At 51.8% G+C, this 22,725-nt stretch overlaps 1 protein-coding gene across 2 annotated transcripts; it reads right to left on the reverse strand.

The window, feature by feature from the left end:
* Window positions 1–10,573: 10,573 nt before the first annotated feature.
* LOC102457691 (uncharacterized) lies at window positions 10,574–22,141 on the reverse strand. 2 transcript variants are annotated; one of them, XM_006120579.4, is made up of 2 exons: window positions 21,798–22,141; window positions 10,574–16,757 (listed from the first exon to the last, which is right to left on the reverse strand). In XM_006120579.4, exon 2 carries the CDS (start codon window positions 16,623–16,625, stop codon window positions 13,887–13,889), a length of 2,739 nt encoding a protein of 912 aa, XP_006120641.2. In that variant the 5' UTR covers window positions 16,626–16,757; window positions 21,798–22,141; the 3' UTR covers window positions 10,574–13,886. The 2 variants fall into 2 exon arrangements, with proteins under 2 accessions (XP_006120641.2, XP_006120640.2); XM_006120578.4 differs by having other exon boundaries at window positions 10,574–16,760.
* Between the last annotated feature and the right edge of the window lie 584 nt (window positions 22,142–22,725).

Genomic DNA, 22,725 nt, shown 5'->3' on the forward strand with positions numbered 1-22,725 from the left:
TTTAATTTGGTGACTCCCCTCCCCCTCCCCCAAATTCTGGTGTTATGGGAACAAGTAACATATTCCTTACTCACTTTCTCCACCCAGTCAGGATTTTATAGACCTCTATCATATCCTCCCTTAGTCGTCTCTTTTCCAAGCTGAAAAGTCCCAATCGTATTAATCTCTCCTCATATGGCAGCTGTTCCAAAACCCTAAGCATTTTTGTTGCCTTTTTCTGAACTTTTTCCAGTGCCAAGATATCTTTTTTTGAGATGAGGCGATCACACCTGCCCTCAGTATTCAAGATGTGGGTGTTGTATGGATTTATATATTTGGGGTTTCTGCCCTCCTGCCTTTTTCCAGCCCCCAGCTTCTATGCATTATTCCTGGTGCTTGATTCCTGGTGTTTGATTCCTGACACCGGCTCTGACCTCTGTTTCCTGGTATCTGATGCGGGCTTTTTCGACTAGGCACGGCGCAGGGCTTGGGATAGCACTGGTCAGTATATTACCACTTCTAAAGAGTCAGGCTCCTGGGTGTGATGTAAAACCACAGAGCTGCCCTACCTGAGGCATTTTTCTGCCCAGCCCCTCACCATGGAGCCCAACTTGGGGGGTTCTCTCACAGCCCAGAGCCAGTAGTGAACTACAAGCAGGCAGTTTTAGGAAGGAAGTTCTTTTGGAATGTTTCAGCAACAGCTGAGTCTGTGGCCGGGCTCTGGGGGAGGATGAGGTTGACCGTGCGTGGGGCGGAAGGGGAAACACGACAGGGTGGCGTCTGCTCTTAGTGGTGCCGGTGTAAACCTGGACTAATTCCGTGGCCTCAGTGAAAGAGCTCCAGGTGGGCATTGATGTCTCTGAGAACCGGCTGCAGCCCAGTGCAAGCCCTGTGTTTGGAAGCAGAGATCAGAATGGGATCCCTGGTAGCATGTGGACCCTATCGGGCTCAGACCCACTGCTGCGGTGAGTGTCAGGCAACATCTAGCAGGGAGGGGAGAGAGAGCGAGTAAGAAAATAAGTGCCCTTGCTGATTTTTTTAAAAGGCCAGATTCTGCACTGAGCTAGGCTCCCTCCATTCCCATTGACGTGAGTGGGAATCCAGGCTGTTCAGTGCCTCCTGAGAAGTGCCCACTGCCTTGCCACACCTGGCCCCACATGATGTGCGCTCGTGGTCCAAGCTATCGGCTTTGGAAATCAGTAGGAGTGTTTGTGACAGCGTCAGTGGGCGCTGGAACAAGACGGGCGGCATGAAATGAACGGGGCCGGGAGGTGTAAAATGCCCGCTGCCATCAGAGCGTACTACAGTGACGGGAAAGCAGTGAGCAAACACCGGAGGGGGGGTCTGTGTCATGCAAAGATTGCTTTCCTGCAGAAAGGAGCACCACTCCATGCTAAAAAACAGGCGGCGATGCATAAGGATCATTGGGAACCGGGCTAACACAGGTTAGGGTTTGTACTTTGGAAATTCAGCTTAATCCCTTGGGACTCAGATCTTTGCTGTGACCTGAAATTTGCCTTTCAAAAGAGATAACGATGCTTAAATATTTATAGGCAAAGGCTACAGAACATGCCTCTAATTCATCCTTCTGCCACGCTCATTTCCATGTTCATGTCCTAGCTGATCCTGTAACCCGCTGTTGGCTGCTTTAATCTGCTGCTGTCTACTCTCCGAGGCCATGGCATATATTGTTCATTCGTTCCATTTTAATTTAGCTAACGCTACGAAATGGGAAATCAAGTCAGCTGGCAAATCCAGTGGATGCTTTCTAACTAGTGATCTAGGGCAGGCTGATCCCCGTAGGCCCTGGTGCTAAGGCAGTGAGTTACTTGCAACTGGATGGAATCCTCATTTTTCCCTCCCAGATATGTGTAGAGAGAATCTGAGAGGCTCAGGAGCCATAATCCATGGCCTGGCTCCAAAGGGTTGTGACGGTAAAAGCCATCTCAGGGCTGCGGCCGTGGGCCAGCGTGGCAAAGCCAAGTTGCTGCTGGGGAGCGCATAGCTTCTCTTGAAGCCTCCGGCACTGCTGGCGATGGGCTGCTAAAGGAGCCAGCCCCATGGTAGGCAATCTGCAGCCCATCGGGGTTCTGTGTCCCCCCTTGTGCAGGGTTGCCAGATTCCACTGGTCTCCATAAATGTTGTTTTTTCCTACCGGAGTTATGGAAGTGATACACCTGTCAAGCAAGGGCTCATGAAGGGAGGCGCGTGCTGATTGCACACAATGCTGACAGCGAGAGCCGTGAGCACTCTCTGCATCCAATCACAGCGCAGCTACGGTTTAATCGGCATCCCCTGCAAATGCAGTGAGCAAAACTGCCCTATTCCGGGAGACCGTCTTGGTTCTGACAATCTTGCGGCCCACTGAGATGAAGGGGGGGGGCACGTGTGCAGCCCAGTCACTAGCCTCACCTGCCCCTCACTGCTCTGGACAGTTATTGGTCTGTTCCCACATGGGCTGAGCATGTTCTGAAACAGGAGGCTGCCCCGGCCGGTAGACTCGGCTCTGTGATGGCAGATCAGATTTGCAAGTGTCCAAGTCCCACCGAAATGGTTGATTTTCAGCTCGGCTCCCCTTTAGGCATCTCACCATGGCCAGAGTTGCATACGGGTTTGTCTCCACTGCAGTAAAAACCCACAACCAGCCCAGGCGGTTTGAGCCGGCTGTGGGGTTATAAAATTGTAGTGTAGGTGATTGGGCTCCGGGATCTTCCCTGCTCGCGTGGTATCTGTTCCTGGGCTCCAGCCCGAGCCAGACTGTCTGCACTGCCGCTTTATAGCATGGGAGCCTGAATCCCATAAGCCTGAGCCCTGGTCTTCAGAGTGAGGCTGGAGCAATGCAGCTTTCACCGACCTAAGTATGGGAGTGTCTACAGTGTTCCCTCTAATTGTTTCCATCCATGTGTGGGATGAATTTTGTTGTGTGCACCAAGGCATGTGTGGATGTGCACCACCAGTAGAAACATATGGGCTGCATCTAGATTGGCATGATTTTCTGGAAATGCTTTTAATGGAAAAGTTTTCTGTTAAAGGCATTTTCAGAACAGAGTGTCTAGATTGGCATGGACGCTTTTCCGCAAAAGCACTTTTTGCGGAAAAGCGTCCGTGCCAATCTAGACGCGCTTTTCCGCAAAAAATCCCTGATCACCATTTTCGCGATCGGGGCCTTTTTGCGGAAAACAAATCTGAGCTGTCTACACTGGCCCTTTTGCGCAAAAGCTTTGCGCAAAAGGGACTTTTGCCTGAACGGGAGCAGCATAGTATTTCCGCAAGAAGCACTGATTTCTTACAGTAGGAAGTCAGTGCTTTTGCGGAAATTCAAGTGGCCAGTGTAGACAGCTGGCAAGTTTTTCCAGAAAAGCAGCTGATTTTCCAGAAAAACTGGCCAGTCTAGACACAGCTATGCTGCCGGCTGTGGGTGCACTGCTAATCAGCTGGGCGGCATTTGAATCTCTCCTGGGTGGCTGTCCAATCAACACAAGTACTCTTGGCGAGGACACGCACAAGGAGCGAAGTGTAGACACACACAAGCGATGCGGTGGCTGCATGCCAATGTCATTTAGGTCAACTTCATTTTGTAGCATAGACAGGGCCTGAGTCAGCTGACCCAGGCCTGCTATGGGTCCCTTATTGCAGTGTAAACATACCCTCTGTTCAGCATTCAGCGCCTCCCACTGTGACACTTACAGCCAGTGTGTCAGGAGTCCAGCACCCAGATTTACCTGCCCCCGCGCAGCTCACAGAGACCAACTTCCACCTGCTATAATAGGTGTGGCAGCATGTGACAGTGCGTTGCCCTGCACTGGCCTTTTAAGGGGCTGAGAGAGGAGTCTGAGGGAAGCCCAGCTGAGGAGGCTAATGAGAGCCCAGCTGGAGGCTCTAAAGAGCAACTCCTGGGAGGAGGAGAGGGACCTGCCTGCTGCTCTGGACAGAGAGCAGTAGAGACATGACTGCCAGGGAAGCAAGAGGATCCCTGGAAGAGGGCAGGGCTGAGGTGACTTTGGCCTAGCAAACCCAGGCTAGAGTCCCTAGGGGCTATGAGAGGCAGCCGGGGGGTTGGGGCTGTGAGAGGCAGTCATGAAGGGCTGGGCTGCGAGAGACAGGGAAGAGACAGGAGACCAGGGAAGCCCCAGGCCATAAACAGAAGAACTGGGGGCCCTAGGGAGGACCCTGGACAAGTGGAGGAAGAACAAGGACCACCACTCCCCAGAAGGGGGTGCAGACAAAGAGCAGAGTGAGCACTGCCAGAGGGCAGTGCCCTAAAGATAACATCACACCCAAGGGGGCGCTTCGGAACAGCCAGCTACTTCCCCAAAAGCACCCAGAAGGAAGAGCTGTGCTGTGGGGAGACGAACCCGTTACACAGCAACTTAAGGGCTTGTCTACACTTAAAATGCTATAGCGCTTCAGTGGAGACATTACCTGATGGGAGGGGTTCTCCGAGTGCTAGGGTTCATCCATCTCCCCAAGAAGCAAGAATTCTCCCATCGGCTTAATGCTGTCTACACGGGGGGGTTCAGCTGGTTTAATTGCCACCAGGAGCGTGCTTAAAACCCTACCTCCGCAAGCATCAGAAGCTAGGGAAGCTCTCCTGCCAACACATTGACATCTGCACAGTGCTATAACTTAGTCACTCGTGGGTGGATATTCACACTCTGAGCAAAGTGGGCATCTGACGAAGTGGGTCTTTGCCCACGAAAGCTTATGCTCCTACACTTCAGTTAGTCTATAAGGTGCCACAGGACTCCTCGCCGCTTTTGCAGATTCAGACTAACACGGCTACCCCTCTGACACTCTGAGCAATGTAAGTTTTGCCCACATAGGCTGTCATGTAGACGTAGCCAAAGATAGGGTGATGTACCTATATCATTCAGGGGCTGTGAAAAACGTCATGCCCTGTGTGGTGTAAGGAAGCTGATCTAAGCTCCAGCATAGTCGTTGGTAGGCCATCAGAAGAAGTCTTCTGTCAATCTGCTACTGCTTCTTGGAGAGGTAGATCAGACGAACTCCTTCTGTCGCTGTTGCAAGTGTCTTTGGTGTAATGTGGCCGGGCTCCGAACAAAGAAGAGCGGCACAAAAGTTGGAGAAAACATTGAATGTCACTGGAAAAGGAGAGGAAAACCAGCCATCACCTTTTATGCCCAGTTTCCAACTAACTCTAAAGCTGGTGAGCTGGAGAAGGGTTGCAGGGAATTAATCCCCATTAATGTAATAATCAGAAGGCTCTGCACAAAGGTGAATGCAGAGATGGATTTGAAGGAGGGAGAGGAATAGCACAATGCAAGGACTTTCTGGATTTACACATGAGGCAGGTGCCAAATGGTAGAAGGCAACGTTCAAAGAGCATTGAGGATTGGTACTGGGAACGAGGTGGCTTGGTAGAGATGGAAAACCTCGTGAGCAGAATCGCGTTAGTTGGAGCTAATGTATTAAAAGCCTTTCAATGTCTTCTTGACACCCAAGGGAGACTCTCAATCTGCAACGGGTGCCCGGCTGAAATGCAAAGGGCTGCTCTTACAGGCTAACAAAGAGACTTCCAGGACAATACTCTGAGCAGACGTTGGCTTTTGTGAATGGGCTTCGCAGGTTTGCTGTCAGAATAAAAGCAAAGCCGCCATGGTTTCCTGAGACCGGCTGAGAGCAGGTGACGGGGAGGCTCAGCTGTTGGACTCCAACATTGCCAGGGCTGTTGTTCTTCCCATGTAGTGCGTAGGGCCTAAAAGGGCTGCGTGCGAGAGGTTGGTGCCCCTGGGATGTTCACGGGGAAGCACTAGCAGAAGCTTGCCGTGACGTGCGCTCAATATGATGGCATTTCTCTAAGTGGCCTGTAGGTAACCAGCTCGCTAGGGAATGCTGCAGCCGATCAGTCCCAAACCCCATGGCATGTCCTAGGTACCAGTGGGCAGAACTCCATTGTTCTGGGGGAGTGGGATGGAAAACGGGGAGCATGCACGGCCCCTCACAGCTGTTTGGCAGCTTTCACCAGCTCTGTAACTGCCTATAGAGCAGGGGTAAGGAGCCTATGACCACTGCAAAACCCCTTTATTCAATCTTCTGCCTGTTCTGGGAAATCAGATATGAAATAATAAATATATATCTGCTGGGCAAAACCTCTCTGGGCCCTAATACTGCCAGATGGATTGGGTACTAATCCCCTGTAATCCAGAGGGCTTGAGGCGCAGCGTCATTTGACCTGTGTTGGCTCATTGCGTATGAAAGGCCATGCATGAAGGAAAAGTCTTTAATAACTTTAATCGTACGGTGCAGACAAGGACTAAGCTGTTCAGAAACATTTTGCCTTTCCTGCAGCTGCTGCCTATGAATTTTAATGTGCTTAAACAAAATGGGAGCATAGTCTTTTGTTCCCAGGGACAAGTATTTCGTGAGGAGGTGGAAGGGAAATCAGGTTACTTGACTGGCCAGCAATCTGGTCCAGATGCCGAGGCTGCTGGCGGGCAAAGGTCAGAGGGTGAAGAAGTTCCGTTCGTGCTGGATAAGAGGTCTGAAGTTCACATGCTTCATATCGACATATATGTCCCAAGGCCAGGCCTCAGGTTCTGCATGGGAGGTACATGTGGTCCTGTGAATAGTAGTGGCAGGAGGAGGATCACACGACGCACCACCTTTAGGTCAAGCAGAAGGGAGACTGCCGTGCTGATCTCTCCCATCATAGTTCATGGAGGACATAGGAGCTTGCACATAGGAGCTTGGCTGCTGGCCCTGGGTCCCAATCAGCTGCAGTCCCTGCTGCCAAGCCCCACATGCAGGTCCCGCCCAGCCGCCAGGTCCTGGTGCCCTGGCCACTGGCCCCACATGCGGGGTCCTGGCTGCTGGCCTCCGTTCTAAGGGGCTGTGAGGGGTGTGGACAGAGGTAAGGGGAGCAACAGCTCAGTCCCTTCCCCCACTCCAACAATTGTTCCTTTACCATTGGTAGTTGGGAATGAAGAGTAACCATGGGATGTGGAGCTGTTCCTTCCGGGGCTGGCGAGACAGGCCAGCAGTCCCTCCTGTTCAAGGACACGGCTCCGTCCTGAACACCTTTTGGAGAGGGGCGGAGGGAAGCTGAGAGGGCAGAGGGTTCTGCTTGCATGGAGGAGATTGCAGGCCAGTGACTAAGTGGCTGGAGCTAAGGGGAATCGTGTCCTATGAACAGATATTTCCTTCTTGTCCCTGGCAGCATTTCTTGCACCATCCTTTGCTGCCTGGTTGGAAACCAGAGTCTGGGCTAGTGCACTTCTCCAGTGCCTTAAATAGAAGTATCTAAAGGTATGTGACAAGTGGTCTCTGATGAAAACACCCCATGTTCCCGCATGCTAGTAAAATATTCTTGGCCTTACATGGTGCTTTTCTTCTCTACAACAGCATTATGACCATGGTGTCCGAGGTATGTGTTACATCTATTTTACCGATGTGTAAATTGAGGCACAGCGAGGCTGAGCCTTTTGACCAGGGTTGCTGTAGCAAGGACCCAGTCTTGCGGTGAACCCCACACTGATTTCAGTGAGGAATACCACAAAGAGGTCAGGGAGGCAGGGCGCTAGAGTCCAGGTCTGTGCTCTTACCTCTCCCTCTTCCAGGGAGGGATGATGTAGGTGCAAGAGGGACATTGCATATTTGTGTTTTAGTAAAGCTTTTTATTCAGAAAAATAAAAACAGAGCACTTCAAAATGAGGATTACAGTAAAAATCTCAGCTAAGGAGGAGGATAATCTTAAGGATCACATTGCGCACAACGCAGAAAAGGAAACAATTGAATGAAAAAGCACTAACAGAAAAAATTATATTAATTTTAAAATAAAGGAAACCTGGAGGAGAAAGGTGGCAAATAAGATCAATGAAATGTATGTTAGATTGCTGAGAGAACACACATGTTCTGAACATGGATTAACAGGTGAGGTTCAGGGTTCTTGCTAGTCAATTAATATTCTGCAGTGATACCGTTGGTATTATAATAAATAAAGTGTAAAAATAGAGCTGGGGAATTGAAATCCCCATCTGCGTGGTCTGTACTGGCTTTTTCCCACCCTTCCTTCTCTGCAAAACATCTCCCTGTCTTCTCTATCGTCCTCTAGTGCCATCTAGGAATCAAAATGGGACCATAGACACGGAGCAGGTCAGGGCACAGTGCAAAGCAAATAGATCCTTGCCTCTTGTGGTGCTAATTCCTCATTCCACTTCTTCTGAATCTCCGGCTTCGCTTGAGGCAGGCAGTTGTGTATAAATAAAAATCATTCCTTCTTGTGCCAACTGCTGGATGGTCCTTCCTGCAAACTGTGATTGGAAAGGCAAACCTGTGAGATACAAGTGGGCCACGGTTGAGTCAAGGCACCGTGAGGTACTGCTGTCCTTCTCAATAGAGCAAGAAAAGCAACAGATACAAGTGGTGGTTTCTTTTTAACCATTCCAGTTAATCTCTTCTCCGTGTCTGGGAAGTCTAGTCTAAGTTGAAAGGTTGCTCTGTTCTGATGTTATTTGACAGGGCATTTTATTGTTGCTGTGCTGTTGACAAAAGTGCCTTCTCTGGGTACTGTCGGCAGAGAGAGTCCCAACCCATCTAATGTTTCCCTTCTTCTCACATGACAATCATTTATTGACTGTCTTTAAAATGCTTTCCCGTTGATCTTTCTCTTGCGGGAGGTGCTGGCCAACATGGCTTTACAGAGCCCAGATATCTCATAGACCAGTTGGAGCATCTGTCTACAGTAGGCATCAGTTTTATTCTTCTACTTTATTTTTTGAGTACTTGCAAGAAAACAGGATCTTTGTTATCTTAAGACTACATCTGCTCACATTACCAGATCCCCCTCTGAAGTCAAACTTTTCTGGAGAACTGCCAATTGCCAATCCAGATCAAGTCAGTTTCCAAAGGGTTTTATAATCATATTATTGGTTATTCTTGAAGCTTTGCATGAAAGGGGATTTTGTTGGCATGGCTGTTTGAGGAATGTCTAGTCTTTATTGTATAGTTGTATTTGCCTGCAAACAACATACGCTATTTCATTTGTTGTGCTCCTGTTGGAAATGGTAGTTATCCAGATGGATGGTAAACAATGCCATGCAATTTAGGTGACCAATCACACATCACCACATGTACAGTTCCCAAATTCACCAGGACTCAAATTTGTTTATATAAATTGGGGCATACTTGCAAATTGCCAATTGAGGGTCAGAAATCAGGATCAGTTGGAAAATGAGACACAGAATAAAGGGCTGCATTTGCTGGATAACTTATCATAGAATCATAGAACCATAGAACTGGAAGAGACCTCAGGAGGTCATCAAGTTCAGCCCCCTGCTCAAGGCAGGACCAATCCCAACTAAATCAACCCAGCCAGGGATTTGTCAAGCCAAGACTTAAACACCTCTAGGGATGGAGACTCCACTACTTTCCTAGGTAACGCATTCCAGTGCTTCACCACTCTCCTAGGGTATGTCTACACTAGCTCAGTAGTTCGAGCTAGGTAGGCAAATGAGGGCAAATGGAGTTGCAAATGAAGCCCGGGATTTAAATATCCTGGCTTCATTTGCATCTTCCTGGGCGCCGCCATTTTTAAATCCCCCTTAGTCCGAACTCCATGCCCGCGGCTACATGCGGCACAGAGTAGGTAGTTTGAATTAGGATCTCTAAGTCGAACTACCGGTACACCTCGTTCCACAAGGAGTAACGGTAGTTCGAATTAGATATCCTAATTCAAACTACCTACTCCGTGCCGTGTATAGCCACGGGCACGGAGTTCGGACTAAGGGGGATTTAAAAATGGCGGCGCCCGGGAAGATGCAAATGAAGCCAGGATATTTAAATCCCGGGCTTCATTTGCAACTCCATTTGCCCTCATTTGCCTACCTAGCTCGAACTACCGAGCTAGTGTAGACATACCCCTAGTGCAATAGCTTTTCCTAATATCCAACCTGGACCCCTCCCACCACAAACTTGAGACCATTGCTCCTTGTTCTGCCATCTGTCACTACTGAGAACAGCCTTGCTCCAGCCTCTTTGGAACCTCTCTTCAGGAAGTTGAAGGCTGCTATCAAATCCCCCCTCACTCTTCGCTTCTGCAGACTAAACAGACCCAACTCCCTCAGCCTCTCCTCATAGGTCATATGCTCCAGCCCCCTAACTTACTCAAAGCTGTTGTGTAACTCAGGAGCTACACTACAGAGGAAGATCAAAGCTGCTACTGTCAATCTTAAAGGGTTCAAATTAGTGGTCTAGCTAATTTGAAATGAGAGGGGCACTCCAATTGATGCTGGTAACCCTTCTTTCGCTAGGAGTAAGGGAAGTTGAAAAATGAGTTGAAGGATGAGTTGGACTTTGACTTCCCACAGTGTAGACAGCGCCAAAAGCTGAGTTAAGCTACTTTGATTTCAGCTACACAATTAATGTAGCTGAAGTCATGTATCTTAATTCAACTTTCTCCTGTAGTGTAGATACACCCAGATATAGTAAACATGGAATCGTCCACTGAAGCCGCTGTTGTACTGTCACTCACAGACTGAGAAACAGTTGAGCTGATCAAAAATCTTTGAATAAAAAATATACTGGACCCAAGAAATCATCTTTTAGGAACCCTCCCTCAGCAAATACTGGAAAACAGTTGGATTTTTCATTTTTATTTTTCATTTTCCCTTTTTCAATCTACTCTTTTTTCACCTACTTTGTTTACTCGTTTCACATTCTGGGGCCCATTTTGATTGATTGGGTGGGCCACATGGTTGAATTTTTCTAAACCAAAAATTTTCTACTTCAACATCAAAAAAATTTTTTTTTCAGAATAAAAGAAGACAATTTAAAAAAGTTGGAGGAAGATTTCAAAACCGAAAAAAATAGTCAGTTTTTTTGTGGAAAAAAGCTAAATGAAACAGTTAAAAGTTTTACAGTATTTATTTTTTGTCAACTCTCGACCGGTATTTATGCTGCAGTTTTACCCCATGGGGTCTGCCTAAACCCTGGTCTGGATTATGCGATATGGGAGTGGATTGCTGAGAGGAGGAGGGGCATTCAGGGAAAAGCAGCATGAGCTAAACAATGGGGAAGTGTGTAATAAGTCGATGACTATGTGAATGATGTGAACGCTGAAGCAGGAGAGGAGTAATTAGGGCCCTTACACATGCTGAACTTGAACGATGTGAATAGTTCTGTTTAAGTCAACAGGGCCTATACATGTGCTTAAAGTTATACACAAGAGCATAAGATCGGCCATCCTGGGTCAGACCAAAGGCCCATCCAGCCCAGTATCCTGTCTGCCGACAGTGGCCAATGGCAGATGCCCCAGAGGGAATGAACAGCACAGGGAATCAAGTGATCCATCCCGTGGCCCATTCACCGTGTCTGAAAAACAAAGGCTAGAGACACCATCCCCATCCTGGCTAATAGCCTCTGATGGACCTAACCTTGTGTAAAACACCTGCAGGACCAGGGCCTACATCATTCCTCTCCCTCTTTGGGGTTCACAGCATTCGTATAGTCATCTACTTATTGTACCCTGGGTCACTGTTTAGTTAATGCTGCTCCTCTTGGCACTCCCTGCAATCAGCGATGCCCTTCCATACTGCATGATCCAGGCCAGAATTTCAGCAGACCCTCTGTGCTAAAACGCTGTGCCTCATTCTCACGGTATTGGTACTATCCAGTGGAATGGAAGGAGCCTAAGAAAGGAACATTGAGGATGAATATCCAGGGAACTTTCTCAACAGCTATCAGCCTGGGGAACGGCCTCCCTGGGAAAATGCCAGCAATGGACATTTAATAACTGGACTGGCCAAAACTTGGGGCGATGTGGGAGACCCTGCACTGGACGGGATGTGACCGAATGAGGCTTTTCCACCTCTCGCTCCCATGCGTCTCTGCTGGCGCGAATGGAGCATGCTGACTTCAGGAAGAGAGGAGTCAGGACGGGTCTGTGAACTCTTCGGGCACAGGAGAGGAGCCAGACTCCTGCTCGTGGGACTCAGGCTAGAACATACGAACATAACAGCGTGGACGCCGTGGCTTCTGGCGGAGGCCGAGGCCAGCTCCCTGAGCTCCCACCCAGCATACAGGGTGAGTCTGAGCTTGCCTGGCTAGTCTTGGCCGCTGCTGGAGCCAGGATGTCCACACAGCTATGCTGGAGTGCGCTAGCATGAGCCCTGCTAACTCCCTGGGCTGAGTTCCCTTCCACAGCTTGGAGGACCTGAGACCCTGCGTGTGATGTGAATCCTGACCCGCCTGAGAAAGGAGGGGAGAGCGCAGACGGTGGCAGGCATTGATGAAATGCTGCGACGTCCCTTCCAAAGCAAAGCTGAGCCCAGCAGTCGCCCCTGCTGCCCCGGGGCAGGTGGGACGGAGGGAGCTGCCAAGCGTGGCTGTCCCTAAAGCCACCATTGCTTTCCACAGCCATCCTGGCATCTTTAACTCAGGGGTGCCAGGAAGCAACGGCAGCACAAGCCCTTACCCAGACGTACAGCCAGAGAGCGCGGTGCGAGGGAGAAGAGGGGGGAACGCTGCCTTCCAAATGGCCTGGGATTGGCACACTTGGGACACAAGTCCCCTTGGATCATACTGTTGGAAGCCAGGGGAGTTACAGGTTGTCAGGATCATGTCTGTGTTTCCCTTGCCGATGGGCTTTGTACAGAGGGGGAAGGACCCTAGCGCCGGGCAATGCCACGCTTAAGAATTTCAGTGCAAATCAGAGAGGATATCAAAGTTCCAGTTCCTTCCAGTACCCCAAACGTCCCCCTCTTGCACAAACATCCTCCCCTGCGCTCCTGGCGGCGGGACTACTGACCAAGACAGGACACGCTTGCTGTGGGAACCATGGACCAGCTTCTCTGCTCAAGCAAGCTGGGGCACTTCCGGTGGCGTCAGTCGAGCTCTGCCAACGGGCAGCAGCGGAAGAGCTGACAGCAGGATTGGATCTAGCTCGGACCCGATTCCCCCTTCTAACTCCCCGTTTTACACCGGTGTCGCTGCACCGCCGCCAGCCGATTGGAACTGGAATAGCGGAACAGTGAACCAGGGCGTGTAAATCTCCCCCAGCATGGCGCTTGTGCAATGAAGGTCCTTTATTAAAATGGCACCACTGGCACACGGGAGCGTATTTTAAAGTGTGCTCATCCCCAAAAGATCAGGCTTTGAAGTGAACACTATGGCCCAGATCCTCTAAGCTACTTAGGCACCTAACTCTCTTTGAATGTCAATGGGAATTAGACACCTAAATCCCTTGGAGGATCCGGGCTTCAAATAGGTGCTCTCTTTCTAGGTCCCTTAGCCCTAACCCAGCAAACTGTTCCATACAGGGGGCGTCTGCGTCTCATGGGGAGCCCGTGAATTTCTACAGGGCACTGCATGGGACCACCTCTGGTGCCCTGTGATGATGTTGGCCTCTCTTATTGCTCTATGGAATGACGACCATGGAGGTTTTATGCGGCAGTAAGTTCTGATGCTCCCCTCAGGGCCATCTGCAACCCAGGCCTGTTGGCTTAATATGGATATTTGGTGTTGCTGAGTGCTAGGCTTTTGATCTACGGGCCAACCCAGCTCCCTCGTGGACCCACAGAAGAGTCAGCGTTGCCAACTTGCAGGATATTTGGTATTTTTTCAATAAAGACCCAGCTCCAGGAGTCATGGGAAGACATGCGAAATCACGGATTTCATTTGAAAAAGTACGTTTCTGGCCCATGCAGAGAAAAGCCTGAAAAAGTGACACCCCCCCTCCCCTAAGGTTGAAAAAAAAAAGAATCCCAAGTGTGTTATTTTTTTTCTCAAATTTCGTGACATTTTTGTCAATTTCCTCACTTGAGGGGGTGGCGTGACTTGGGATTCTTTGAGTGCTTGGGGTTGGCAGCACTGACCCTCCACGGGGGCCCTCACTCCTTTGTTGCCCCTGGAAGATCCCTTTACACGTGCACCACTCCTGGCTGGGAGCGAGGTCACGGGATCTGCAGGACCTCAAAGTCATCTGTATCGACTTCCGTCTTCACCACGATAATGGGCCCATTGTGCACGCCCGTCTCCGGCAGCTCATCTGCATCTGGCTCCTCCCCCGAGTCTCTCCCCTCCCCAGAAGGGGCTCTCTTTCTCAGATGGTTCCTCTGGTGCCTTTTAAAATGCCCCAGGGTGGTGTAGCTCTGCCCGCATTCGGAGCAAATGAAGGGGCCCCTCCGGATATGGGTAAGTTGGTGTTTCATGAGGTTGGCCTTCTGGGAGAAGCTCTTCCCGCACTCCGTGCATTTGAAAGGCACCTCTCCGGTGTGGATTCTCTGGTGGGTGATCAGGATCTCTTTCCGCTTGAAGTCCTTCCCGCAGGTGTTGCATTTAAAGGGCCGGTCCTCCGCGTGAGAGGGCTGATGCAGGAGCAGCTGGGCTTTGTCAGGGAAGACTTGGCCGCACCTGCTGCACTTGTTGGGTTCGTACTTGGTGTGGACCCGCTGGTGGGTGATGAGGGCTATCTCCTTGCGGAATCCCCGGCCACATACGTGGCAGGGGAAGGGCCACTCCTCGCCCGGCTCGGTCTTGCCCATGTCATTCTCGCTGCGCTTGGAGTATTTGTAGGGCTCCAGGGTGGCCTCCTGCTCCCTCACGTGGACTCTCTGGTGGGTGGTCAGGGCGATTTTCTGGGTGAAGGCTCTCCCGCAGGCTGTGCACTTGAAGGGCCGCTCGCCGGTGTGGATCCGGCGGTGGACGATGAGCCGGGACTTGTCGATGAAGCCCTTGTGGCAGTCAGCGCAGCGGAAGGGGCGCTCCCCGGTGTGGATGCGCTGGTGCACCACCAGCTGGGCCTTCTGCGTGAAGCTCTTCCCACATTCGCCGCACTTGAAGGGCCTCTCGGCAGTGTGAAGCCGCTGGTGGCTGGCCAGGTTCTCCTTCGTGCCGAAGCCCTTGCCGCACTGGGAGCACTTGTGCTCCTTAGCCCCTTGTGTATCCCCATCCGTCCGGCCCCTCTCATGGACACGGTGGTGCTTGATAAGGGCAATCTTCTGGCGGAAGCCCTTGCCGCAGGCCGCGCACTGGAAGGGCCGGTCACCGGTGTGGATGCGCTGGTGCACGGTCAGCCGGGACTTGTCGATGAAGCACTTGCCGCAGTCGGCACAGGGGTAGGGCTTCTCGCCGGTGTGGATGCGTTGGTGAGTGACCAGCTGAGTGCGTTGGGTGAAGCGCTTGCCGCAGTCGGCGCAGACGTACGGCCTCTCGCCCGTGTGGATCCGCTCATGCTTGGTCAGTTCCCCCCTCTTGGTGAACTTCTTGCCGCAGATGCCACAGCGGTGGGCCCGTTCCTCCGTGTGGGCCCGCTGATGGTTGGCAAAGTTCCCTTTCTTGGTGAACGTCTTGCCACACAGCGTACACATATAGACCTGGCTCTTACATGGCACCGTCAGGTCCCCTGGGTGGCTGCTGCCTTCGCCGTTTTTGGCAGGCAGTCTCCCGTCTGCTGCCTCCTTAGGTTTTCCCTCAGAGGCGGCCATGTTCCCATCTCCCTTCTCCCTGTCATGGACTCTCTGGTGTGCGGTGAGGCCTACTTTCTGGCTAAAGCTTTTCCTACACTTGGGACACGTGTGGGGTCCTTCGCTGTGGTGCTGGCACCGCTGGTGCCTCAGCAGCAGCCCCTTGCTGCTGAAGCCGTCCCCACACTCGACACACACGTGGGGCTCCCCCCTGGCATGGGTCCTCTGATGGCGGATCAGGTGGATCTTCTGCCGGAAGCGCTTCCCACACTCGGAGCACTGGTAGGGTTCCTCTCCGGTGTGAATCCTCTGGTGGGTCACTAGGATCGACTTCTTCTTGAACTGCTTCCCACAGGTGCCACATCGGAATATCCTCTCCCCATCCGGTGTCGACTCGGGCACGATGAGCTGTGAGGCGTTGCCAGCATGGGTCCCACCATGCCGCCGTGCCCCCTCCCCAGTGTGGACCCTCTGGTGTTTTATGAGGGTGATCTTCTGGCGGAACCCCCTGGCGCATACCCCGCACTTAAAGGGGCGGTCGCCTGTGTGGATACGGTGGTGGGCGACCAGCTGCGACTTGTCCACAAAGCTCTTCTGGCAGCTGCCGCACTTATAAGGCTTCTCGCCAGTGTGGATCCTCCGGTGAACGATGAGCTGTGATTTCTGTGTGAAGCATTTCCCGCACTCGGAGCATTGGTAAGGCCGCTCCCCTGTGTGGATCCTCTGGTGTTCCTTCAGCTGCGACTTGGTGATGAATCTCTTCCCGCACTCAGTGCATGGGAAAGGCCTCTCCCCGGTGTGGGTTCTGAGGTGCTTGGTGAGGTCCACCTTCATCTTGAAGCTTTTCTCACATTCGGTGCAAGAGTAGGGCTTTGCTTTCTGCAGGGATTCTTTCTGTGCTGAGAGATCTCCCTCCTGGTTCGTGCCCTCCTGGCTGGCATCCTCTTCCCTTCCGCTAGCTTGCTGGCTCATTAGCTCTCCTGTTGCAACGGCACTTCCCTCCTGCTCTTGGGGCTCCACCAGCATCTCCTCCTTGTGGGTCTTCTGGTGCACGGCCAGGGTGCCCTTGTGATTAAAGCTGTCCCCACAGATAGTGCAAGTGTACGTCTTCTCCCGGGGGTGCTTGATGAGGTCTTCCGCTTCCACCTTAATAACCGTCAGCTTCTCCATCATCCGGTTTCTTGGGGCTGAGCTGGCAGGAAGCTCATGCACAAGAAGAGTGATCATCTAGGGTCTTTTCTTGCCATGTCCTCCAACTTTCTTGGCCCATTGAGGCTCAAGGGAAGTTCTGAGCCTCCAAAGGCGCTGATGCCAGTTTTCATTACTCCCCTTTGGGTGGTAACTCTTATTTCCCTTCATCTGCTGGGTTCAAAAATAAAAAAACAGTCAGATTTTATTTCAAAGGCCAGTGTGGAAGGAAAACTCATAGCAAGATCCAATGACTGGAAGAGGAAGCTAGTCAAATTCAGACCGGAAATAAAACACACATTTTTAATAGTGAGTGTAATGAACTATTGAAACAACTTACCAAGGGTCATGGTGGATTCTCCATCACTGGCAATCGTTAAATTATTTTATTGGATGGTTTTTCTAAAAGCTATGGTCTAGTTCACACAGGAATTCAGAGAAGTCCCGTGGCCGGTGTAGTACAGAAAGTAATACTAGCTGACCACAAGTGTCCCTTCTGGAGTTGGAAGCTATGAATACACAGGGTAAATTTAGCATGGCAAATTTCCTGGGCGCCAATAAACCCCACCAACTGTGGATAATTACAGTAACATTGAAAAGATGCTTTTGGAGAAATACTAAAGGATTCTATGGGCTGTCTTGGACTGACCTCCGCCAATGCCGATGCAGCCTGGAGAAACGGACCACATTGTGATGTCACTTGCACTGTGGTGCTATCAGAGCATTTCCAAGAAAATAGCAATGGTCTGTAGGGAGCTAAAAGACCCCTCCTACTGTGCCGATCATTGTCGAGGACCAAGCATCCCTCACACTCCACTGACTTCAGTGAGATTTAAAGGCTAGTGGAAGGATACAGAGAAGAACCAACACTGACAGAGGGCATATCTAGACTCCAGGGGTTTTTCAGGATACTGGAGGTATTCTGGAAAACCCCCGCCACATCCAGGTAATGCGTTTGCTCTTCCGCTTTTTTCGCGGAAGAGCAAATGCGCTCTTTCGGGGAGCCTTGTATATCTCGTTCTACAAGGAATAAGGGCTCCTCCAAAAGAGGAGGCTTTTCCGCCATTTGGCTCGGTCTAGAAAGAGACAAGTGGGGAAAAAGCCTTTTCTGGGAAAGCAATCGGAAAAACCTACGTACATTGCGGAGTGCAATTTGTGTAGCTTTTTCCAATAAAAGACTATAGTCTAGACATTGCCAGAGTTAATATCTGGCTTTAGCAGGCAATTGGTGGAAAACAAACCCCAAAACTCAGCTGTGCTGCAATCCTGGGGCAGGCTGGCAGGGCAAACCTGAGCAGCATGGGGTTGTGAGGCTATATGACAGAAGGTGGGAGCAAGTGGAGTGGTGGGTGGAATTGGAGAGAGCCACTCCAACCAAAGACAGGAGCGGAGCATAGAGCTGAGGTGGCAGTTAGGGATGGTTGGTGAGTGGCCAGGAAGGCTTCAGGGGCGGTGGGTGACAGCCTGGGGGTGAGTTGCTGAAGAGGTCTGGGGTCAACAGGCACTGCTGGGGCTACAGGCTGTGAGCTAAGGAGATGTGCCGGGGGAAGGAGGGACATGGGAGAAGGGCTGGGCTGCTGAGAGGTAGGGTTTTAGGAGGAATGCAGGAAGTGGGAGGGTCTGGGGACAGGATATAGGCTTTTATGGGGGACATTAGGAGCAGGTAGAGCTAGGGAACTTGGAATGCAGGGTTTTAGGGAGGACGTTGGGAGCAGGTGGAGCTGGGGAGCTGGGATTTAAGGTTTTAGGGGGAATGTTGGAAGTAGGTGGGGGTAGGGGACCAGGATGTAGGTGTGACAGGGTGTGCATATCCTGCACTGGCACAGAATGGGTTAAAACCCCATGAGCAGAGGAAGTCCCGCCCCCTAGCCAGACTGGGCATGCTCCAAGTGCTGGGCAAGTATAAAAGGGAGCAGCTCCAGTGAGTTTAGGCTGGATGCTAAAGAGGAGGGAGCTGCTGCAGGAGCTCCAGCTGGAGCCCAGTGAGAGACCCTGATGACAGGAGCTGGAGACATGGGAGATGACGTTGAGCTGGTGGAGCCTCAGGGAGAGACTGGTGCTGTGGAGCCTGAGGACCTGGAAGCCATGGGGATCACCCCAACACCTGTACTGGTAGGAAGTGACCCAGAGAGGGAACATGAGTCGTGTCTCCCAGCCAAGGGAGCTCAGTGTGTGGCAATGGGATTCCCTGCTGAGTGAGTGGCAGATCCCTCCTCCACTGACAGGGCCTGGGGCAGGGTGGGCTCTGGTCCCCCAACCAGGGCTGCTGCCCCAAACCCCTGAGACTCTGGCCATTGGGCCATGGTGCCCTGTAACCTGAGGGCTATGCTACAGGTGGGGTGGAGGGGGCAGGATGTAGGGTTTTAGGGGGGATGTTGGGAGCAGGCTGGGTGGGGGGGCTGGGATGTAGGGTTTTAGGGGGGGTGTTGGGAGCAGGCTTGGAAGGGGGCTTTTTAGGGGGGATGTTGGGAGCAGGCTGGGAAGGGGGGCTGGGATGTAGGGTTTTTGGGGGGGTGTTCTGAGTGGTGGCTGAGGTGTTGAAGCCATCAGTAAATGGGATGTATGTCCAAGCTGCTGGGATGAGTGGGAGAAGGGCTGATTGAAGGTTTTGGGGGTATACATGCAGTGTGAGGGGCCTAAATGGCAGATGAGGAACTTTCAGGGGTCTGTGTGTGGGTTTGTCATGTGTGGGGCAGGGCACTTGGCTGAAATGTCCCTGTGCAGGAGCTCAGCATGCTGGCCTTGGTGCACCGAGGGGCCAGCTTTTGAACCTGGGCCTGTGCTGGAGTGCGGTGTTGCTATGGGAATAGCATGTGGCTCTAGTGACATTCCGCTGTTTGGGTGACTGGGGTTGGTCATGCTCATGTTGCTTGCAGCCCCACTATCAAGGCTCCCTGCATGGGAGGGTGGGGACTGCTGTAGTCACTGGATGTACTGCTGGGCCCTCCCTGCTTGTATCTCAGAAAAGGGCAACATAAATGAATTAGGGGTATGCAATGAGGAGTAACGGTAGTAATTAGGAGCTTGAATTGGAACTACCTAGTCCGTGCCGTGTGTAGCCACGCGCAGGTAGTTTGAACTACGGGGCATTTAAAAAGGGCAGCACTTGGGAACATGCATATTTAAATCCTGGGCTTCATTTGCAAGTTCGAATGCCTACATTAGCCGCCCTAGTTTGAACTAGGGTGGCAGTGTAGACATACCCCCAGAGCTTGACCACTGCGGATTCATGGTGCTCCGAAAGTGCTGGGAGGGAAGGAGTAGGCAAGTGCAGGACTCCAGTGCCCTAGTGTGTGAGAGGGGTGGGGGAAACGGGCAGAGAGAGAGTGCGCAGGACACAGGTTCAACCCCAGAGGGTCTTAGCCATGGTCTTAGCCCAGGTGTGAAATTAAAACTAGGGATAATTGGGTGATGCTTACTGGCTAACCAGCAGCCTGGCCTGGCCAGAGCAGGCTTCCCACCTGTGGCACGGTGGGCAGACCCGGTCTGGCCTGAGCAGCCCTCACCCACAGCATGGCAGGTTCAGTCCAGCCTGTATCCTGTCCTGGCGGGGCCTGGCCGGGCAGAAGCAGCCCCCTGCCTGCCTCTTGCTGTTTCTTGCATGCAGCAGGTAGGGGACTGGTGCGTGGTTAACTCATTGAACAGTGTTTAGCTGCTTAGCTTTTTAAATGATCGTGTTTAATTACATCCCTAACTAAACACACAGCTCCCACCCTGTCTGTTTCACAGCGCCATGAACATCACGGGGTGCTGGCTTAGTTTTTAAGTGGATCAGGAAGAGGCTGATGTCTGTCTGAAAAGCGGCAGTAACAGAGCGCAGTTGGGCCCAGCTCCCCCACCGGTCCTACTGTGGCAGAAGTGAAACTGACAGCTACCTCCCAGCTGCTCTGTGGCCTGGCACTCCAGTGACTCGAGGGAGTGGAGGAGGCTGGGGGAAGCTGAGGACCAGCTCCCTCAAGGATCATGCGGGGATGTCCTACTCCCTCCTGGCAGCTGGGTAGGGTGTATGGAGGGCTCGGACTGATCTGACATCCCTGAGTCAAGGCTTGATATAAAAGCTGGAGCCCTCATGGGTGCTAAAAGCACAGGCCCCTCTTACTCCTTCAGCTCAAGTAACACCATTCACTGGCAGTAGTAGACTTTTATCTTCCTAGGTGGACCAGCTGTTAGTACAGAGGGATCTGCATATGCTGTACGAGAAGGGCAAACTGGGACCACACCTTGGAATGAATTCCCACTGCCACTTGTAGCCGGGGGAGGCTTCCAGAGCCAAATTCCTGGTGAGACCTTGCAGGAGCCCCATCAGCCCTAGAGAGACACCAGGCCCCAAAGCAGCCTCTCCCGACTGACACCTCCAGTCGAGCAATAAACTCTGATCCAGCCCTCCCTTCCCACTGCCAATGCTTCTTCCATCTCCTTTGCCCTAGAGCCCCACCTGCTCTTGTTCAAGCACTGAACTGTCCCGCTGCCTGTGTAGATTAACCTGGTACCTTGCATGTTGCTCTGTTGCAGACATTTCTGATAAGACTTTAAAACCTGGGGTCCAACCGCTCTGCGTAGCCCTAAAAGATCCCTGGCACTTTTCAGAAGCACAGATGATTCTGGCCAAACTTTCTCTCAGGGCTTGTGTGCAGCATGCTGACTGTACCCCAGAGGTGGCTGCATTTCAGGGATGCTGAATGTGTTTAGCGTGTGAGTTCTTTCTGTAGATGATCTAAGATCCCAGCTCCATTCTCAGCTGCTGAATCCCTGCTCAGCTCCTCTTCCTTGGAAAAGGGCTCTGATCCACTAACACACAAACACCTCCTGGGGGCCTGCCGTGGCCCCTGGGACGGGTGCAAAGAGGGCCATTCTGTGATGCTGCAGCAAAGGCAGTGGGGGATTTCTCTGCAGCATCCCTTTAGGCAGCCTTAAAAAAAAAAAACAACTTCCCTTCCTGTGATTTTTAGTTGTACTTTTCTCGAAGCTGGTGCCTTTGCCACTAGTCTTCACACAGAACCCGAGCGTGTCCATTGCAACCTGAGACCCTCTGGGTCCCAAGATTTCTTTACACGCCTGCCCTGTTTCTGATCTCAGAAGCAACCCTTTCCCAAACACTTTAGTTTCGCAACAACCGAAACTTCCTGACATTTCCTACTTCGCTCTGGTGACTGCTGTGGGCACAGAGAAGTTACCCCAGTCCCTAAAATCCCACGTCAGTCATTTACTTACCTTCCTCTCATTGCCCTCAGAATTAGCCAAGGAGAAGGGTTTAATTCATCAGCTGTCACTTGCCGGATACCCCATCACCACACTTGATCTCTTCTTCCAGTTACTTCTCTAATGTCTGCTGCGATGACTCACAGGAAGTCTGTGTCAGGAATGGAAAAACTACCGGGGGAGGGAAGTCAGAGAAACAATCTGATTCAGGGCTGAGAGGGGCTTAGGGAGTAGGGCAAGCTAGCAGGCTGGGAAACCACTGGGATCCAGCCCCCCTGACTTTCTGGCCAGCCTTAGCTACCCCTCGGCCCTGCAGCCGTCTATGCACAGCCCCTGTTCTGCAGGGGCATGCTCACTGCAGCTGTGCTCAGTCCTGCTGGGAGTTGTAGTCTTGGCCAGCGGGGGCAGGTGCTGCTTGCAGTTTCGATTTGGGATCTTGTTCTGGTGCTGGGCAGGTGGGTTAAGGTTGCCAGGTGTCTGGTTTTGAACGGGACAGTCCAGTATTTGAGCTTTCTGTTTGGGAAACAAATTGAGAACATAAACATGTCCGGAGTTTTCCAAATCGGATGGAATCTCGATTGTGCTGTAATGTCAAGTGTGTTCGGTCTACAGGAGCGATCCTGCCAAGCCTTTCATGTCTGCGTGGGCCTTGCTCCCGAGAGTCAACCCAGCCACGTCACGTGTCTCCTTCCTCGCTCCTTGTCCCCATGAGGCAGACGGGGAAACTCTCCCCTTGAGCCCAGGTCCTGAATCCTACCTGCTAGACACTGCTGGGGCACTGCCTCTCAGTGCCACTTATGAGAGCCTAGTCCCAGAAGTGCTAGTACTGTCCTCCGCCTAGGGATGTGGATGGGTAACCGATGCCTGGGTGATGCTCACCGGTTAATCCGCACCCAGAAGCAGCCCACCTGCTGTTACCTGCTGTGGGCGGAGGGCTGCT

The sequence above is a fragment of the Pelodiscus sinensis genome, chromosome 2 (assembly GCF_049634645.1).
Source record: "Pelodiscus sinensis isolate JC-2024 chromosome 2, ASM4963464v1, whole genome shotgun sequence".
Lineage (NCBI taxonomy): Eukaryota > Metazoa > Chordata > Testudines > Trionychidae > Pelodiscus > Pelodiscus sinensis.